The sequence below is a fragment of the Panthera leo genome, chromosome D1 (assembly GCF_018350215.1).
Source record: "Panthera leo isolate Ple1 chromosome D1, P.leo_Ple1_pat1.1, whole genome shotgun sequence".
NCBI lineage: Eukaryota > Metazoa > Chordata > Mammalia > Carnivora > Felidae > Panthera > Panthera leo.
The window spans coordinates 53,449,579-53,463,628 of NC_056688.1; the positions used below are offsets into that span (position 1 = coordinate 53,449,579).

Below are 14,050 nucleotides of genomic sequence, written 5' to 3' on the forward strand. Positions count from 1 at the left end.
AAAACTTAACAGATTTAGAAAACATTTCCATTATGTCTGTGTACATTAAGCACACCCCCTGCTCATCCTGCAGTGAGTTTCTTTCGAGGTATCTTGGCAGGTTACTTACTGTAGCTGGAAAAACAAAAAAAAATGGTACAGAGAAACATTCTGTTACTACAAACCAAGATCCCACTAATTCTCACTAAACCGTTTAGCTTCCATGCGAGCTACGTACAACCTCACTCACATCCAGCAATGACACCAATAAAAAGGAGCATACGCTCCAAATGGATAGGCTGAGGTCACATGACAACCCCTGAACCAAGCACTGTGGCTGGGGAGAGAAAACGCACTGAGTGGCTTAGCCTAGGTGACATGCTCCATTGCTGAACCCCTAGGTGGAGTCAGCCTCCCTAAAACTACACGGATACCCCAAAAGGAAGAGTGAGAAGGCAGAATGGGATGCTAGGAAGGCAACCAAAAAATACCCACCAAGGATCCATCCCATACACTATTGCACTAACCCTCACCTGAAGCCAGTGAGATGGGGATCACTGACTCCATTCTCAGAGGAGGAAAGTGAAGGTCAGAGCCATAAAGTAACTGACCTACTGAGAAGTGGCAGGGCTAGGGGTAGAACTCTGCTTTAACTCCAGAATCCTCATTCTTGGAATGAAATTCACTCTGTAATGTGCCCACATAAGAAGGGATTGTTAATTCATCGCTGTCCCAGGTGGCTACACTGATGTCTGGGGCGGATGGGTAAAAAGGGGCTTTTTAACTTGACAGAAATTTCTAACTCTGATGTCATAAAAAGGAAGAGTAAAATTCCCAACTTTTCAGAAAAGTGCCATAGGGAAAAAAAAAAAACAATGAATAAATCGATTTTCAGCATTTTTCCTAAAGGCATAGTGAGAAATATTCCTACCTTCCATCACTTATGATTAAGGCCCAGCCCTCTTTTCAGCCCCCTAGTTTCCTGGGAATCTGCAGTAATCCTGATAGAAGTTTTCCTTTCCAACTACAAATTCAGATGCAGGTTCTCAGCCTCAGGCCAAATGGCTTCATGGGGGATTTTTTCCCCCCTGTTCTGTTTGTTTTAATTTCCTAAAAACCATCTGCCACGATTCATAGAATCAGAGATTCTCAAAAACTCAGTGAAGAAAGGGACTTTGGAGGCAAGCTAGCCCAAGTGCCTCATGTTACAAATGAGGAAATGGAGGTCCAGTGACGTGGGGGTCTGGGTTTGAAAAAGCTCAGAAAACCTTCTATGAGCCAGGAACCGAGCTGGACACTTTAGAATATGGGAAACCCAGTCATTCGTGTAACAAGCTTAGAACAGTTGCTGCTGTATGATGGCTGCCCAAAGTGGTAACACTATTATTCTTTCCATGGCTTGGTGAAAACCATTTCTACCATCAGTTTGTAGATAGGGAAACTGAATCTCAGAGAGGTTAAGGAAACGGTCCAAGTTCACACAGTGTGCAACTTGGGGAGCCTGAATTTGAACATGGGTTTCGTCTTGCCTCACCATGTTCTTTTCCTTCCACGACCTTCCTAGAAGTAGAACCTGGGTTTCTATGCCGCCCTTCCTATCTTCCTCCACCTGGTACCTCCATGTTTCACACCCAAGAGAGAGGGGCTCCAGGGCATCCAAAAAACAAAACCAACAAAGGCAAACTTGAGGTCCTTGAATGAGAAGACAGCACAGGATGCAGCAGTGGCAGGGACACAGTTGTCAACCCCCAAAGGACATCCCCATCGCTGGAATGGCTTCAGTGGGTGGTAGGGGAAGACAGCTGCACCAGTGCCTGGACCCTAAGCAGGGCCTCCCTGACCAGAGACCTGTCTCATTTGGAAGAAGGCAAAAGCAGGCCTGGATGCCCATAGCCCGGGACTGCCAGCTCTGAGGCTCAACTCCACCCCCCCACCCCACCCCTTCCCCAGACTTTGGATTCTGAGTCTCTGCTCAACAAATGCTTTAGCATCAACTGCCTCTTCTCAAGGAAGGCCGAGCCACGCTGGGACACAGGCTGGCTGTCACTCTCCTACAGGCACCCAGTTAACTCCTACCTGCCATCCCAGGCTTCTCCTGCGCTAGCCACAATTTTTCTTTCTGGTTCTCTCTCTGCCTTGCTGAACTGCTCTCCGCTTACCTGAACACTCCCCACACTCACCTCCCCTCTCCAGGCCTTGCCTTGCACACGGTCTTTGCCTGAAGTGCCCCCTTTATCTCTGCTGAAGCCTGACAAAAGGTACACAGCTTTCAGTGTCTGCCTTAAAGGCCACCTTCTTTGTGAAGACTTGTCAGCCTGTCCAACTGAAAGACTTCTGCCCTCCTCTCATCTTTTTTCTTGTGTCAAAGTTTTGCATGCCTGTGTGTCATCTCCCCTTCAGGGTTCTGAGTGCACAAGGTGAGGGTCGGAGTAACACAGTGCTGGGCACACGAAACGCTCTCAGCAACATTGGGCCTAGTAACAGATGACACTTTATCCATCCTCTTTCTTTCCCTTACGTCTTGGCTTCCTGATTCTGTTCTTCAGTGAGCCAAAGGCTCATGGGAAAGTCCTCTCTATACCTATACCTAATATTCTATAATTAGTAACCCCCCAGGAATGTTGTAAAATCGATAAAACCAACGCCTATGGCGCTAGATCCTCAAGCCCACTATTTTTTTTTAATGTTTGTTTATTTTGAGAGAGCACGCATGTGAGTGGGGGAGGGGAAGAGAGAGAGGGAGACAGAGGATCCAAAGTGGGCTCTGTGAGGATAGCAGAGAGCCTGATGCAGGGGCTGAAACTCATGAATGATGAGATCATGACCTGAGCCAAAGTCGGATGCTTAACCAACTGAGCCACCCAGGTGTCCCCTCAAGCCCAGTATTAAAGATTGGAAAATGAAGGCACAGGGAGATTAAATGACTTCCTTAGCATCACTTACCAGAGTAAATGAAAGGTAGACTCGGGGGGGGGGGGTACTCTTTGATGTTTGGTAGAGGCCATCTTGCTGCTTGGGAGAAGAGGGAGGGTTTGTTTTTAAATGGAATTTCTCTTTGAAAGTCATTCACTTAAATCTTTCCTTTGGGTGCAGTTGTCCTCTGCAAGTGTTTCCTCCTGATGCAGGGGGTGGGTGTGCATCATCTACCCCCCACCCCGGTCCCCCCGGGTTTGAATCCAAAGAGGTTTAAGTGACAGGGGAGTCTGGAAACCTAGGTTCTACTGAAGTCACAGCTCTCTTAGATACATATCTAGGAGAGGAACAATGGTCCAAAGAGTATGTGCGGCTTTAATAACCATGAAACAGTTTTCCAAAGTGTTTGTAGCAGTTGATGTCCCACTTGCGACACCCCCCACCCTCACCCCCCCACTGCTGTCTCACTCTGGGCCACTTCATTGGGATATGTCACCTCTGAGGTCCACTCACTCCACAAGGACATTTCTGCTTCTCTCCCACCCAGATGTCAACAGCTGGCTCCTCACCTTTGGATTCCAGCTGCACAATGTGATTCCTGGCTACCCCAAGCCAGACATGGACGCCATGGAACCATCCTACGAGCTCGTCCACACACAGATGAAAACTCAGGAGTGGGACAACAGCAAGGTAATCTGCGCACACACGGCCACCCACCCTCAGGCCAGGCAGACCTTATGGGAGTGGCTCCTACAAAGCTTTTCAGGAAAGCATGGGCCCGTGACGGAAACTGATGTGGTGCAGCCACAGTGCCTGCCAGAAGCTGTTCAGGAAATCTGTAGTAACCACTGGCAAGCCACTGTGGACCCAGCTGTAACAGAACACAGACCCCCACAAGCTCTATTAAGTTTTCTCTGATACGCGGAGTTTGGAATTCCACAAAAACAATGAGCCTTTGTCACTGCCCAGAGCAAAAGGGCAAGGAGGGAGGGTGTGTTCTAAATACAAGTGTGACCTTTTCTGAGCACCTCCGTTCACCTGCACCTGCCTGAGGTATTCTACACAAGTTAACGCACACATATCCCCTGGTATTACTGTTGGCATTTTACAGGTTTAATGCCTGAGGCTTTCCAGTGCCACACAAGCAAGGAAGGGGTAGACTGGGATTCACACCCGGATCTGTCTGTAAGGTGTTCAAAAAAATGTTACCTTGTCTTGTGTGCCTTTTATGGCCTGGTTTTAAAGACTCACAGAATTATATAGCTGTGAAGGTCCTTAAAAACCCCTCTACCCCACCCCTCACTTCAGGCATCCCCTTTTCGCCCCCTCCCCCACTTCATAATGTAAGTACTAGGAGCTGCCTCTTCCAGACCCCACGCTGCACCCCGTGAATGCAGGCATGAATCAGGCGGAGACCAGGCCTTCTGGGGATCCCTGTCCAGAGGGAAAGCAGCGTAGTTAGATGGCACACTGCTGACAGCCAGAAACTTGCACATCGTGTGTCTTACTCCAGCCTGATTCCCTTCATCCTCGGCTCAGCTGCCTCCGTCCTCTAGACTCTGGAGAACATGATTCTGCACGTCTAGGTCCTAGCGGTACCCCATATTCTCCCCTTCAGAGCACTTACCACACCTGTATCCCCACTGGACTATGAGCCCCAAGAAGGCAAATAAATCCTGGGTCTTCTTCGGTACCCAGTGTGCTGCCCTTTTGCTGAATGCACAGATGGTTGAAAGAAGTACACAACCCTGTGTGAGGTAGGCATTCTTCCTCATTTTACAGATGAGGAGACCAGAGCTCAGAGAGAAACTTGCTCAAGGTCACTCAGCAGGAAAGGCGATGAGAACCCAGTGTGTCTGACCACAAAGCCTGGCCCCTTTCTGCTGTTCTGTGCCGCTGTAGCCCTGCCGTCTGTCTGGCTCAATCCCCACTGTCCACACCCCCCCCCCCCCGGCTGACCTGGCTGATTCCACAGCAGCCCAGCTGCTCCCCACCTCCCCCCACCCCCGCCAGCTTCCCTTCCCCCCGACGCAGAGCCCCAGTCTCTGACGGCCTGTTTGCCAACCTCGCCCGTCAATGAATTATTGATTTCTGCCCTTGGCAAGCATCGAAGATCTGTGTTGTTGAGCACTCCAGCTTTCGTGAAACTCTAGGAAATAATTGTTCACAGACAGGGTTCTATTAATTATAAAGAGGACTTAATTTCAGTGAGAAGCCGATAGGCCTGTTTCTAAAGCCATTTCCCTGAGTTGCTGGTTAAGCCCTGGAGCTTGCACGAACCCGGCTTTGCCAAGCTCCTGCACCATGGGAGGGACGGGTAGGTGGTATGATGTGGAGACCAGGCCCAATCTGTCCCCCAAAGCAGCCGAGAGCAGAGGCATCTGAGGAGCCCCCAGGAAGCACTATGGGGGCAGAGGCCCTCCTTGAAAATAGTTTATAAACATGACAGAGAACGATAAAGCAGGGTAAGAGGGGTTATATAAATGACCGCTTTTCATCTTACTAAGCCTTCTTGCCAAGAATGCATTGCTTGTCATTCCTCCATCTGACATCGTCCCCTTATCCTCCGAGTTCCAACTCAAGCGTGAGTCTGCCCTTGAACCCTACCTTGTCCACCTCATTCCTCCATCTTTGGGCTGAGATGTTCTGATCCTTGTCCTCTGCTCCCTGATCCAGAGCCCTTGAAGCTGAGCCTCTAGAATCAGACAGAGTTCAAACGTTGGCTTGAATACTTACCCCCTGTACGGATGTGGGCCCATTACAATCTCTTAGAGACTTATTTTTCTTAGATGTAAAATCAATAATAAGAGTACCTACTATATGAAGTTATTGTGGAAATCAAATGAGATACCGAATGTGACTGATTTAGCTCAAAGACCAAGACCTGTTAGCCAAAGTTATTACTGCTACTTCTCTTAAACCACCAGTTATCACATTTGATGATAATTATTTTCTGTCACATCTGTCTTTCTGCACTAAATGATGGGTTCCTCAAGAGCAGGGATGATGTCTGATTCGTTGGTACCTCTCCAGTGCCCAGAAAGAAACCTGGCACAGAGCAGATGCTTGCTGAAGAGTTTCTTAACGGAAGGATGGGTGAACGGATGGATAAAGGACGGCAGAATGTTCTAGTGGTCAGCAGTAGAGCTAGATGCTACTGGTTAATGTGTATAGATTCGATTAGTTATGAGAGCTGACTCTTCAGGCTCTTGGGGAGAGGTTTTCCCCTTTGCCTCATTCCTTCTTTCTCTCTCTCCTCCCCCATCAGTCTATCCTCGGGGTACAGTGTGAGGTGCAGAAGCAGCTCAAGGCCTTTGTCACCCTAGAACGTTTTGACCAGCTCTACGGCTCCACAATCACCAGCTGCCAACAGGCCCCAGAGACAAAGAAGTTTGCATCCAGTGGCTCGGTCTTTGGCAAGGGGGTCAAGTTTGCCTTGAAGGATGGCCGAGTGACCACAGACATCATCAGTGTGGCCAACGAAGATGGGCGGAGGGTTGCTGCCATCTTGAACAATGCCCACTACCTGGAGAACCTGCACTTCACCATTGACGGGATGGACACCCACTACTTTGTGAAACCAGGGCCCTCGGAAGGCGACCTGGCCATCCTGGGCCTCAGTGGGGGGCGGCGAACCCTGGAGAACGGGGTCAATGTCACGGTGTCCCAGATCAACACGATGCTCAATGGCAGGACTAGACGCTACACAGACATCCAGCTCCAGTATGGGGCACTGTGCTTGAGCACTCGCTACGGGACCACATTGGATGAGGAGAAGGCGCGGGTGCTGGAGCTGGCCCGGCAGAGAGCCGTGCGCCAGGCGTGGGCCCGCGAGCAGCAGCGACTCCGGGAAGGGGAGGAAGGCCTGCGGGCCTGGACAGAGGGGGAGAAGCAGCAGGCGCTGAACACGGGGCGGGTTCAAGGCTACGACGGCTTCTTCGTGATCTCCGTGGAGCAGTACCCGGAACTGTCAGACAGCGCCAACAACATCCACTTCATGAGACAGAGCGAGATGGGCCGGAGGTGACAGAGAGGTCCGCGGCCTGCACTTCTTGCCAAAGACAGCTACTCTTTCGTGGCCACACACCTGACTGTGTTGTACTTAAAAAAAAAAAAAAAAAAAAAAATCCTTTTTTTAACAAGTGCAGAAAACAAACCAACACACACAAAAAAGATACTGGTTGCATTGTAACTCATGCAACATCCTTTTTTTTAAGAAAAGAAAAACACAGATTTGGCCTTCACACATTTTTTGCAAAGAACAGAAGGTATTTTTTTCTGTAGTGTGATCACAATGAAAACTTTATTGTCTCTTGTTCCCTTTCTCCTTGAGGAGTTTTCCTTGTTGTTGAGGTACATTTCTCCTCTCTGAGACACATCTCCTGAGGTGTGTCCTTGTCTGTCCCTAGGTACCCAGTGTGATGTGAGACACAAGTGTCTGTGCTAACTTGTCTCATGTGCAACCCTTTCTTCCATGGGGGTCGGGCAGGAGTGAGGGGTGTAGAGAGTGACGGGCTAGTACCGAACTACTGAGGGGGCCCGGAAGGAGGGTCTGCAGGACCTGAGGATTTTTGGCTCAGCTCCCCCAGACGAGTGGTGGCTTTTGACTCACCATGTTCTGTGCCTCTGGAGGACCACAGATGTCTTCATCTTGCTCTGGGGACTTTTGTGATATCATTTAGCACCTGTTCCAAGCTGCCCCAAACTCCTGTCCAAGCTTTATATTTTGACGCTAAATGCAACCCCCTACCCTTTTGCAAATCCTGTGTAGTTGTCGGTGCCACCCCCATGCGGGGATGGAGAAAGTGTCCCCCAGGTCCCTTCCCCCAGTCTGGTGACGTAACATCCTGGGGCTAAGAGCCTCACCCTCCCATAGAGGCGAGGCACCCAGGATGTCTGTGGTTGGTTGGTCTTCCCATGATGTTCCTTATTACTCATCGCCTCCTCTCTCCCAGAGTCAGATGCGAGAACCGGCAAGCCCTCCACGTGAGCACAAGGTCCAGGGAGGGGCAGGCCACCCATGGCAAAAGGAGGGCAGTGGCAGCAAGGGTACCAGCCTGCCTTCCCAGGTGAACCTCTCTCCCCATGACTGTGGGTATCCTCCCTCCACTGTTCAGCTCCACCACTGAGAAACAGGAGTGTGGAGAGAGGTGTTTGGTGGCCGTTGATTCTGGAAAGATGCTTAAGAAGAAGTCAGCCAAAGAGAGGAAGGCATAAGCCAAGCATCTTCTAACCAGCTCCTGAAGGCTCCTCTGCCTCCCATACATGAGCCAGTAGCACAGCTGGGAGGCAGCAGGGTCAGCGTTCAGGAAATTCCTTCTGTGAAGTTCTTCTAAAACAGCTTCCCCTCTGGAGGAGTCCATCCCGGGTTTTAAAGAGAGACTGAGGAGAAAGGAGGGAAGAGCTAATTTGGTGTGGCCTGGCAAGGTCATCCAACCCCCTCCCCCTCCCCCTCCCCACCCTGCTGCCCCAGGTTTGGGACCTGTTCCTGAGGCCGGTACCCACAGATCAGGGAGGCCAGGCTACAGCTGTCCCTGGGAAGACCCATGCCTGAGGTCACTGGGAAGAGGCATACGCTCTCTCGCCTTCTTGGAAGTGGGCACGCCCAAGAGCAGCCATCAGGCTAGGGAAGCATTGAGGGGAGGGGACAGCCACAGCAAGATCGAGGAGCTCCTTGCTCCTGGTTCATCTGCCTAATTACCATCATCATTACCACTCACAGGAGGTTCTGGGAGACCAGGAGGGGAAGCCAAATGCTTCCTTTTGAGCTGGGCTTCTTATAAAATGGGACTTTTATGGGTTACATTTACATTAAGTGTGGAAAATGAATTCTGAGTCTGAGCTATCCCCCGTGGAAACCTTGTTGGACTGATAAGCTCATGGCACCTTTATAGCCTTACTCACAGAGTCTTCAGAATATTACACGAGTTAATGAAACCAAGAAGGTCTTTGCTGTGTGAGAACCGGAGCAGCATGTAGCCTGGGTTCTGCCTGGCAGAGGGAGGCACCCGCCGCTTCTCGGGAGAGGAGGTTTCGCCTTACATCATCCCACTGGGATTAGAGGATATGTTTCGCTAAGTGCTCTTCCTGCTTCCACAAAAGTCACACTGCTGCGACAGTGCACCTTGACCCGTATGCCCACTGGTTGCCCAGTGCCTCTGGGTACAGAGCTCTGCTGAGTCAGATGCAGTATTCCTCGGGCCTGCTGTGTGTGGTCCCTGGGAGCTGGTGGTGGACTCCCATCTGGCAGGATCGTTCTTGGACGGGATGGAAAGCAGTTTGGCCTGAAGAACACATTTGTTTTTTAAATCCAAAATAGACTGATGCCTCTCAAAACATACTCTTGATACAAGGAGCCCTTGGGTGAAGCTCTCGTGCCCATTAGCCTAGCTGATCGGTTCTATCTTGGCTACCTGACATCAGTCGAGACCTGCTGGGGACATCTACTTGAAGGTCAGAGCCAACATGAGAGCCAAGGGAATCATCTCCCTACACCGTCCCCACCCTCTGAACCCTCCACCCCCACCCCCCACCAAAGTAATAGGATGGACTTGTAAAGATCAAAAACACAGAATTATTGCATGTTCCTTCACGTTTTGCCTTTCCTGGGCTCCACACCACCACGGAGGCCCAGCATCAGTACGGGGAGAAGTTGAAGCATTCTTTCTTTAGAGAAAAGATCTCAGGTGTGGCGTAGGCAGCATCACACACTGTGGTTTCACATCGGTACTGTTGCTCCTGGAGACGGTGCTTCTGGCCTGGCCTTTTGGAGTGGGCTTCCATTAGGGCTAGCAGGTGACATGGCACCGCCCTTCTCAGTCTGTCCTTCTGCTGAGACCAGCAGCCCCAATCTCACAGCAAGAGTGAGTCTGAAGGCATAAGCCAGAGTTCCCCATGCCCACCGAGTGACCTCTGAGCATCAAATCCCACCCTTGATGGCACCTGCCCTTTTAGCACTAAGCTACTCAAAGTGTCCATTTCTTGGAGAAACCAGCCTTCCCTCACTGGCCCAGGTTCACGATTCTGCAGGATGTTGCCCTAGCAAAGGGTTTGTTTTGGAAGAGTTCCTGCCTTCTCCCCTGCCTTCCACGGGTACCATCGCCCCCTGATCCTCAGCCTCTCTGCCATTGCTTTAAACAGGACTTATTCCCCAGCTCTGTTTTTCGTAAGATGAGATTCCCTTTTTTTACCCAGCCTCCAGACAGACATCATTGGAGGGCAGAGCTATGACAAGGGAATGAAGGGGAAGAAACTCTGGGGTAAATTGCACCTTTATCAGCCCCTGATGCTGGTCTCTCAGAATTGCTGGCTGAGAACCCAAGGAACAGCCCAGTGCCTGATTTCCACCTAGGGATGGAAAATTTGAAACAATCCCTAGGAAACTGACCAGAAGTTGAGAATGGTTTAAATAATCAGGATGGGGTGGGGCAGAAGCAGAAGGTGACGGTGAGGCAAAGGAAGGTAACACTGGGCAGTGTTTTCATAGACACATAACAAAGAATCACATTTGCTTGAAAAAAAAATTATAAAGGACCTTTTCAGCTGTGACTTGTAAGTACCACCTTTGTAGGTGGCTGTTTCCATTATGCAAAGATCGGGCTTTTGGTGTGAAGTCTTAGAATGCAGGTACACATCTGCAGCCTCGTGTTTGTGGTTGCCACTTGGTGAGGGCAGGGATGCTGAGCTTGGCGCCCAGGAGGAAGGAGCTTGCCAGGACTCTGCAGGATCCTGGGCTTTGGGGTTTGACATCCCTGGTGCTCAAAGTCGGATCTATTCTCCATTCCTCGTAGCAGCCACTAAGCCCAGTCCATGCCTTCTGGTCCTGAGCTGGGGCCTGCCTCCTGAGGGGTTCCAGAAAGAACCCAGTCTCCTCTTTCTGTTGGGATCCTTGTTACAACAAAAAGCCCTCCACTTGAGGCTCATAATTCCCAGCTAGGTTTATACACTTGTCTATATTTTATTGGAAGGGAGGGGGTTAAAAGAAAGAACTCTGTAGTTCAAGACCCTTTCATTTAACCGTCAGAAAACAGCAAACTCATTTTAAAGACTCATTGCTCAGGTGATAGAAACTTTATCCTCTCCAACCTTTACATTCTCAAAAACCAGCCCTGTGTACTTGACCGCCCCAGACAGCGGTGAGCTCTTAGGTTTCATCATGAATGTGGAAGATCAGAGTGGGGGGAGGCCTCGGTGGGGCTCATGTTGGGTTTCTTACCCACTCTGGAATGCCAAAGGCATGACACTGGGTGACTCCTCGGTCCCCAAGAACATGTGATTGATTCTGAGGGCCAACTGCCAACGGAGAACCAGCCCTCAGGCAGGCTCAGCCATTCCTGCAGAAGCTGGGTCACAGATGTCTGGTGGGGCCCGGCAACCCTGGTTTCACCCAACACCAGAATCCCACTTTTCTAAACCCGCCTGTTCTTGAACACTTCTGAACCCGCAGCTTTGGCAAAAGGACTGTCCCAAGCTGCCTTTGGACGACCAACACTGGAGACTCTGGCCTTACCATGTGGAAATAGTTTTCCTGAAGTCTGGAACTAATTTTGAGAAGTTTTTTTCTCGACACTTTTGTGTTTCTAACACTGTATTCTTGACTGTGTAAATACCGACAAGGCTGTAAATAAATGCAGATGTAGATACCTTCTAGAAAAAGAAAAAAAAGGCATAAAAACAAAACCAGAAGTGATCCCGTGTAGCCTTCGTTGACAAATAAAAGAATATTTTGTGTTTAAGGTGTCTGGTGGCCTTTGTTCAGAAAGTAGCGACTGGACACTGCTGTTCTCGGGATGCCCTGGAAGATTCAGGTCCTTGGCCCCAGAATCCCTCGTAAGCTGCCATCAGCATTTCCAGAGGCCACATGACCCTGGGGCTTAGCCTCATGAATGTCATCGTGCTGTGACATCAGCTATGTCCCAGGGCTCCCCCAGGGCATCCCGCACCCCCTCCCCCCAAGCTGATGTCTTCACTGGCCTCAGGGACAGACTCCAAGGGGCAGGAAAGCCCAATACTGCCCTGAAGAGAGAACCACTGGGCACAGAGTTGTCTCCTATGCCACGAGTTGCACTTTTTTTTTTTTAATGTTTATTTATTTTTGAGGGAGAGTGAAAGCAGGGGAGAGGCAGAGAGAGAGAGGCGGGGACAGAAGATCCAAAGTGGGCTCTGTGCTGACAGCAGAGACCCCGATGTGGGGCCTGAACTCAGGAACCATGAGATCATGACCTGAGCTGAATTCAGATGCCTACCCAGGCACCCCGTACTTTTGAAACTAAATGAATGCAGAGTCCTCTTGCAAACTATTGGGGGGAAAAATTATTTTACCATTTTTTCCCTTTCCTTTGTGTCTTCTTACTGTATCTTTAAAAATAAAAAACTAAGGTAGTTATAATCACAGCATACAGGTAATTTCTCACCCTGCTTTTCTCACTTAACCTCACATTTAACCTCTCAGCTCTAGAAGTCCGAGATGACAGCTGGTCACTTCAGAAAGTACATTTGCTAAGCCCAGCTCCCCGGTGTGAATGGCAAACCTTATGAAAATGCAAGTAATTGAGCAGAGGAGTAAGAGCAAGCCTCCCTGCCCTCCCGTTAGCCCCAGCACTGGCTCAGCACCAGGCCCTCTGGGAAGCTCCAGGCCCCTCCCTTCCCCCAGGCAACCAGTGGCTCTCCAGGCACAGAGACCCAGACCACCACTTTGCTGTGGTGCCAGGAGGCACCTACAGCGGTAGAGAAAATCCCTACTCCACTTTGGGAGTCAGGCCAACCCGGGTGCAGAAATTGGCTCCAGCTCTTACTATGGAATCATGGCAAGTCTTTTAACCCTCCTAAGCCTTGGTCTTCCATCTGTGATGGCGGTATGATGATGCACAAGCCTCAGAGGACACGGTGTGCAATGAGTCACAATACAGCACAACGCGCTTTCTCCCAGGTAAGTTTTCTACAGCATACTCCTCCCTCCCCAGCCCCCACCCCCACGCCCACCTACCTTCCAAAGTCCGCTACTCTTCCCACCACACTAGTGCTTCTCAACCTTGGCCCTGCATCAGATTCACCTGCAGAGCTTATCAAGACAGACTGCTGCTCCTGCTCCACCACCCCCCCCCCTACAGAACTTCTGAATCAGTGGGGGGCGCCTGAGTGGCTCAGTCTGTTAAGTGTCAGACCTCAGCTCAGGTCATGAACTCACAGTTCACGGGTTCAAGCTGACAACTCCGAGCCTGGAGCCTACTTCGGATTCTGTGTCTCCCTGTCTCTCTGCCCCTCCTCTATTCACACTGTCTCTCAAAAATGAATAAACGTTAAAAATTAAAAAACAATTTCTGAATCAGTGGGTCTGAGACAGGGCCCATTAATTTGTATTTCTCACATCTTCCCAGGGTACAGTGATACCCCTTCATGCTTTGAGACCCAGGGCTGACTACACAGTCTACGAAACCTGCTGTGGACAGTACAGCAGGTGTATCAGACCCTCCCCTGCCACCCCCTCCTCTGTCTTCCTCTGTCCGCTGCACAGGAGCGCACCCCCCTCTCAAACATGCCCGTGGACCTTCACACCTGAGGGCCTTCACCGCTTCTTCAGGCCCAGCTGAAATGTATTCCTGAAGCCCTCTCGCCGCTCATTCCCCGGTCAGAAGGCACTCCCTGAGCGCCCGACGCGTGCCAGGCACTTCTCAATTACCCTTGCACGGGAACCCCTCGAGCCCCACCTCCCCACCGAGGCCGTGTCTTTTCTTTTTTTTTTTTTTAAACATTTATTTATTTTTGAGACAGAGAGAGACAGAGCATGAACGGGGGAGGGTCAGAGAGAGAGGGAGACACAGAATCTGAAACGGGCTCCAGGCTCTGAGCAGTCAGCACAGAGCCCGACGCGGGGCTCGAACTCACGGACCGCGAGATCGTGACCTGAGCCGAAGTCGGACGCTTAACCGACTGAGCCACCCAGGCGCCCCGAGGCCGTGTCTTTTCTAATGCTCAGCGCGCGTCCCTTGTCCAAAGCAGGTGCTGAGCTGGGGGTCACCCTAGGTTCAGCTTTCCCTTTGCCTTAGGGGCTCACTCTCTCTGGTATATTTGAGAAACAGCGGGGTTGTCTCCTGTCCCCTTCTGGAGGAAGGCCACCTCCCCTCGGAACTGGGGGCGGCTCCTCCACTGAACGCCCTGC

At 50.6% G+C, this 14,050-nt stretch overlaps 1 protein-coding gene across 2 annotated transcripts in view; it reads left to right on the forward strand.

Moving 5' to 3' along the window:
- The window catches only part of TENM4 (teneurin transmembrane protein 4), a 598,010-nt gene extending 589,655 nt beyond the window's left edge, over positions 1–8,355 (forward strand). For both annotated transcript variants that reach the window (XM_042904074.1, XM_042904075.1), the window contains 2 exons: positions 3,440–3,582; positions 6,161–8,355. In XM_042904074.1, the coding sequence (XP_042760008.1) occupies positions 3,440–3,582; positions 6,161–6,919 (902 nt within the window). In that variant the 3' untranslated portion in view covers positions 6,920–8,355. The remainder of the gene's footprint in view (positions 1–3,439; positions 3,583–6,160) is intronic.
- The last annotated feature ends 5,695 nt before the right edge of the window (positions 8,356–14,050 follow it).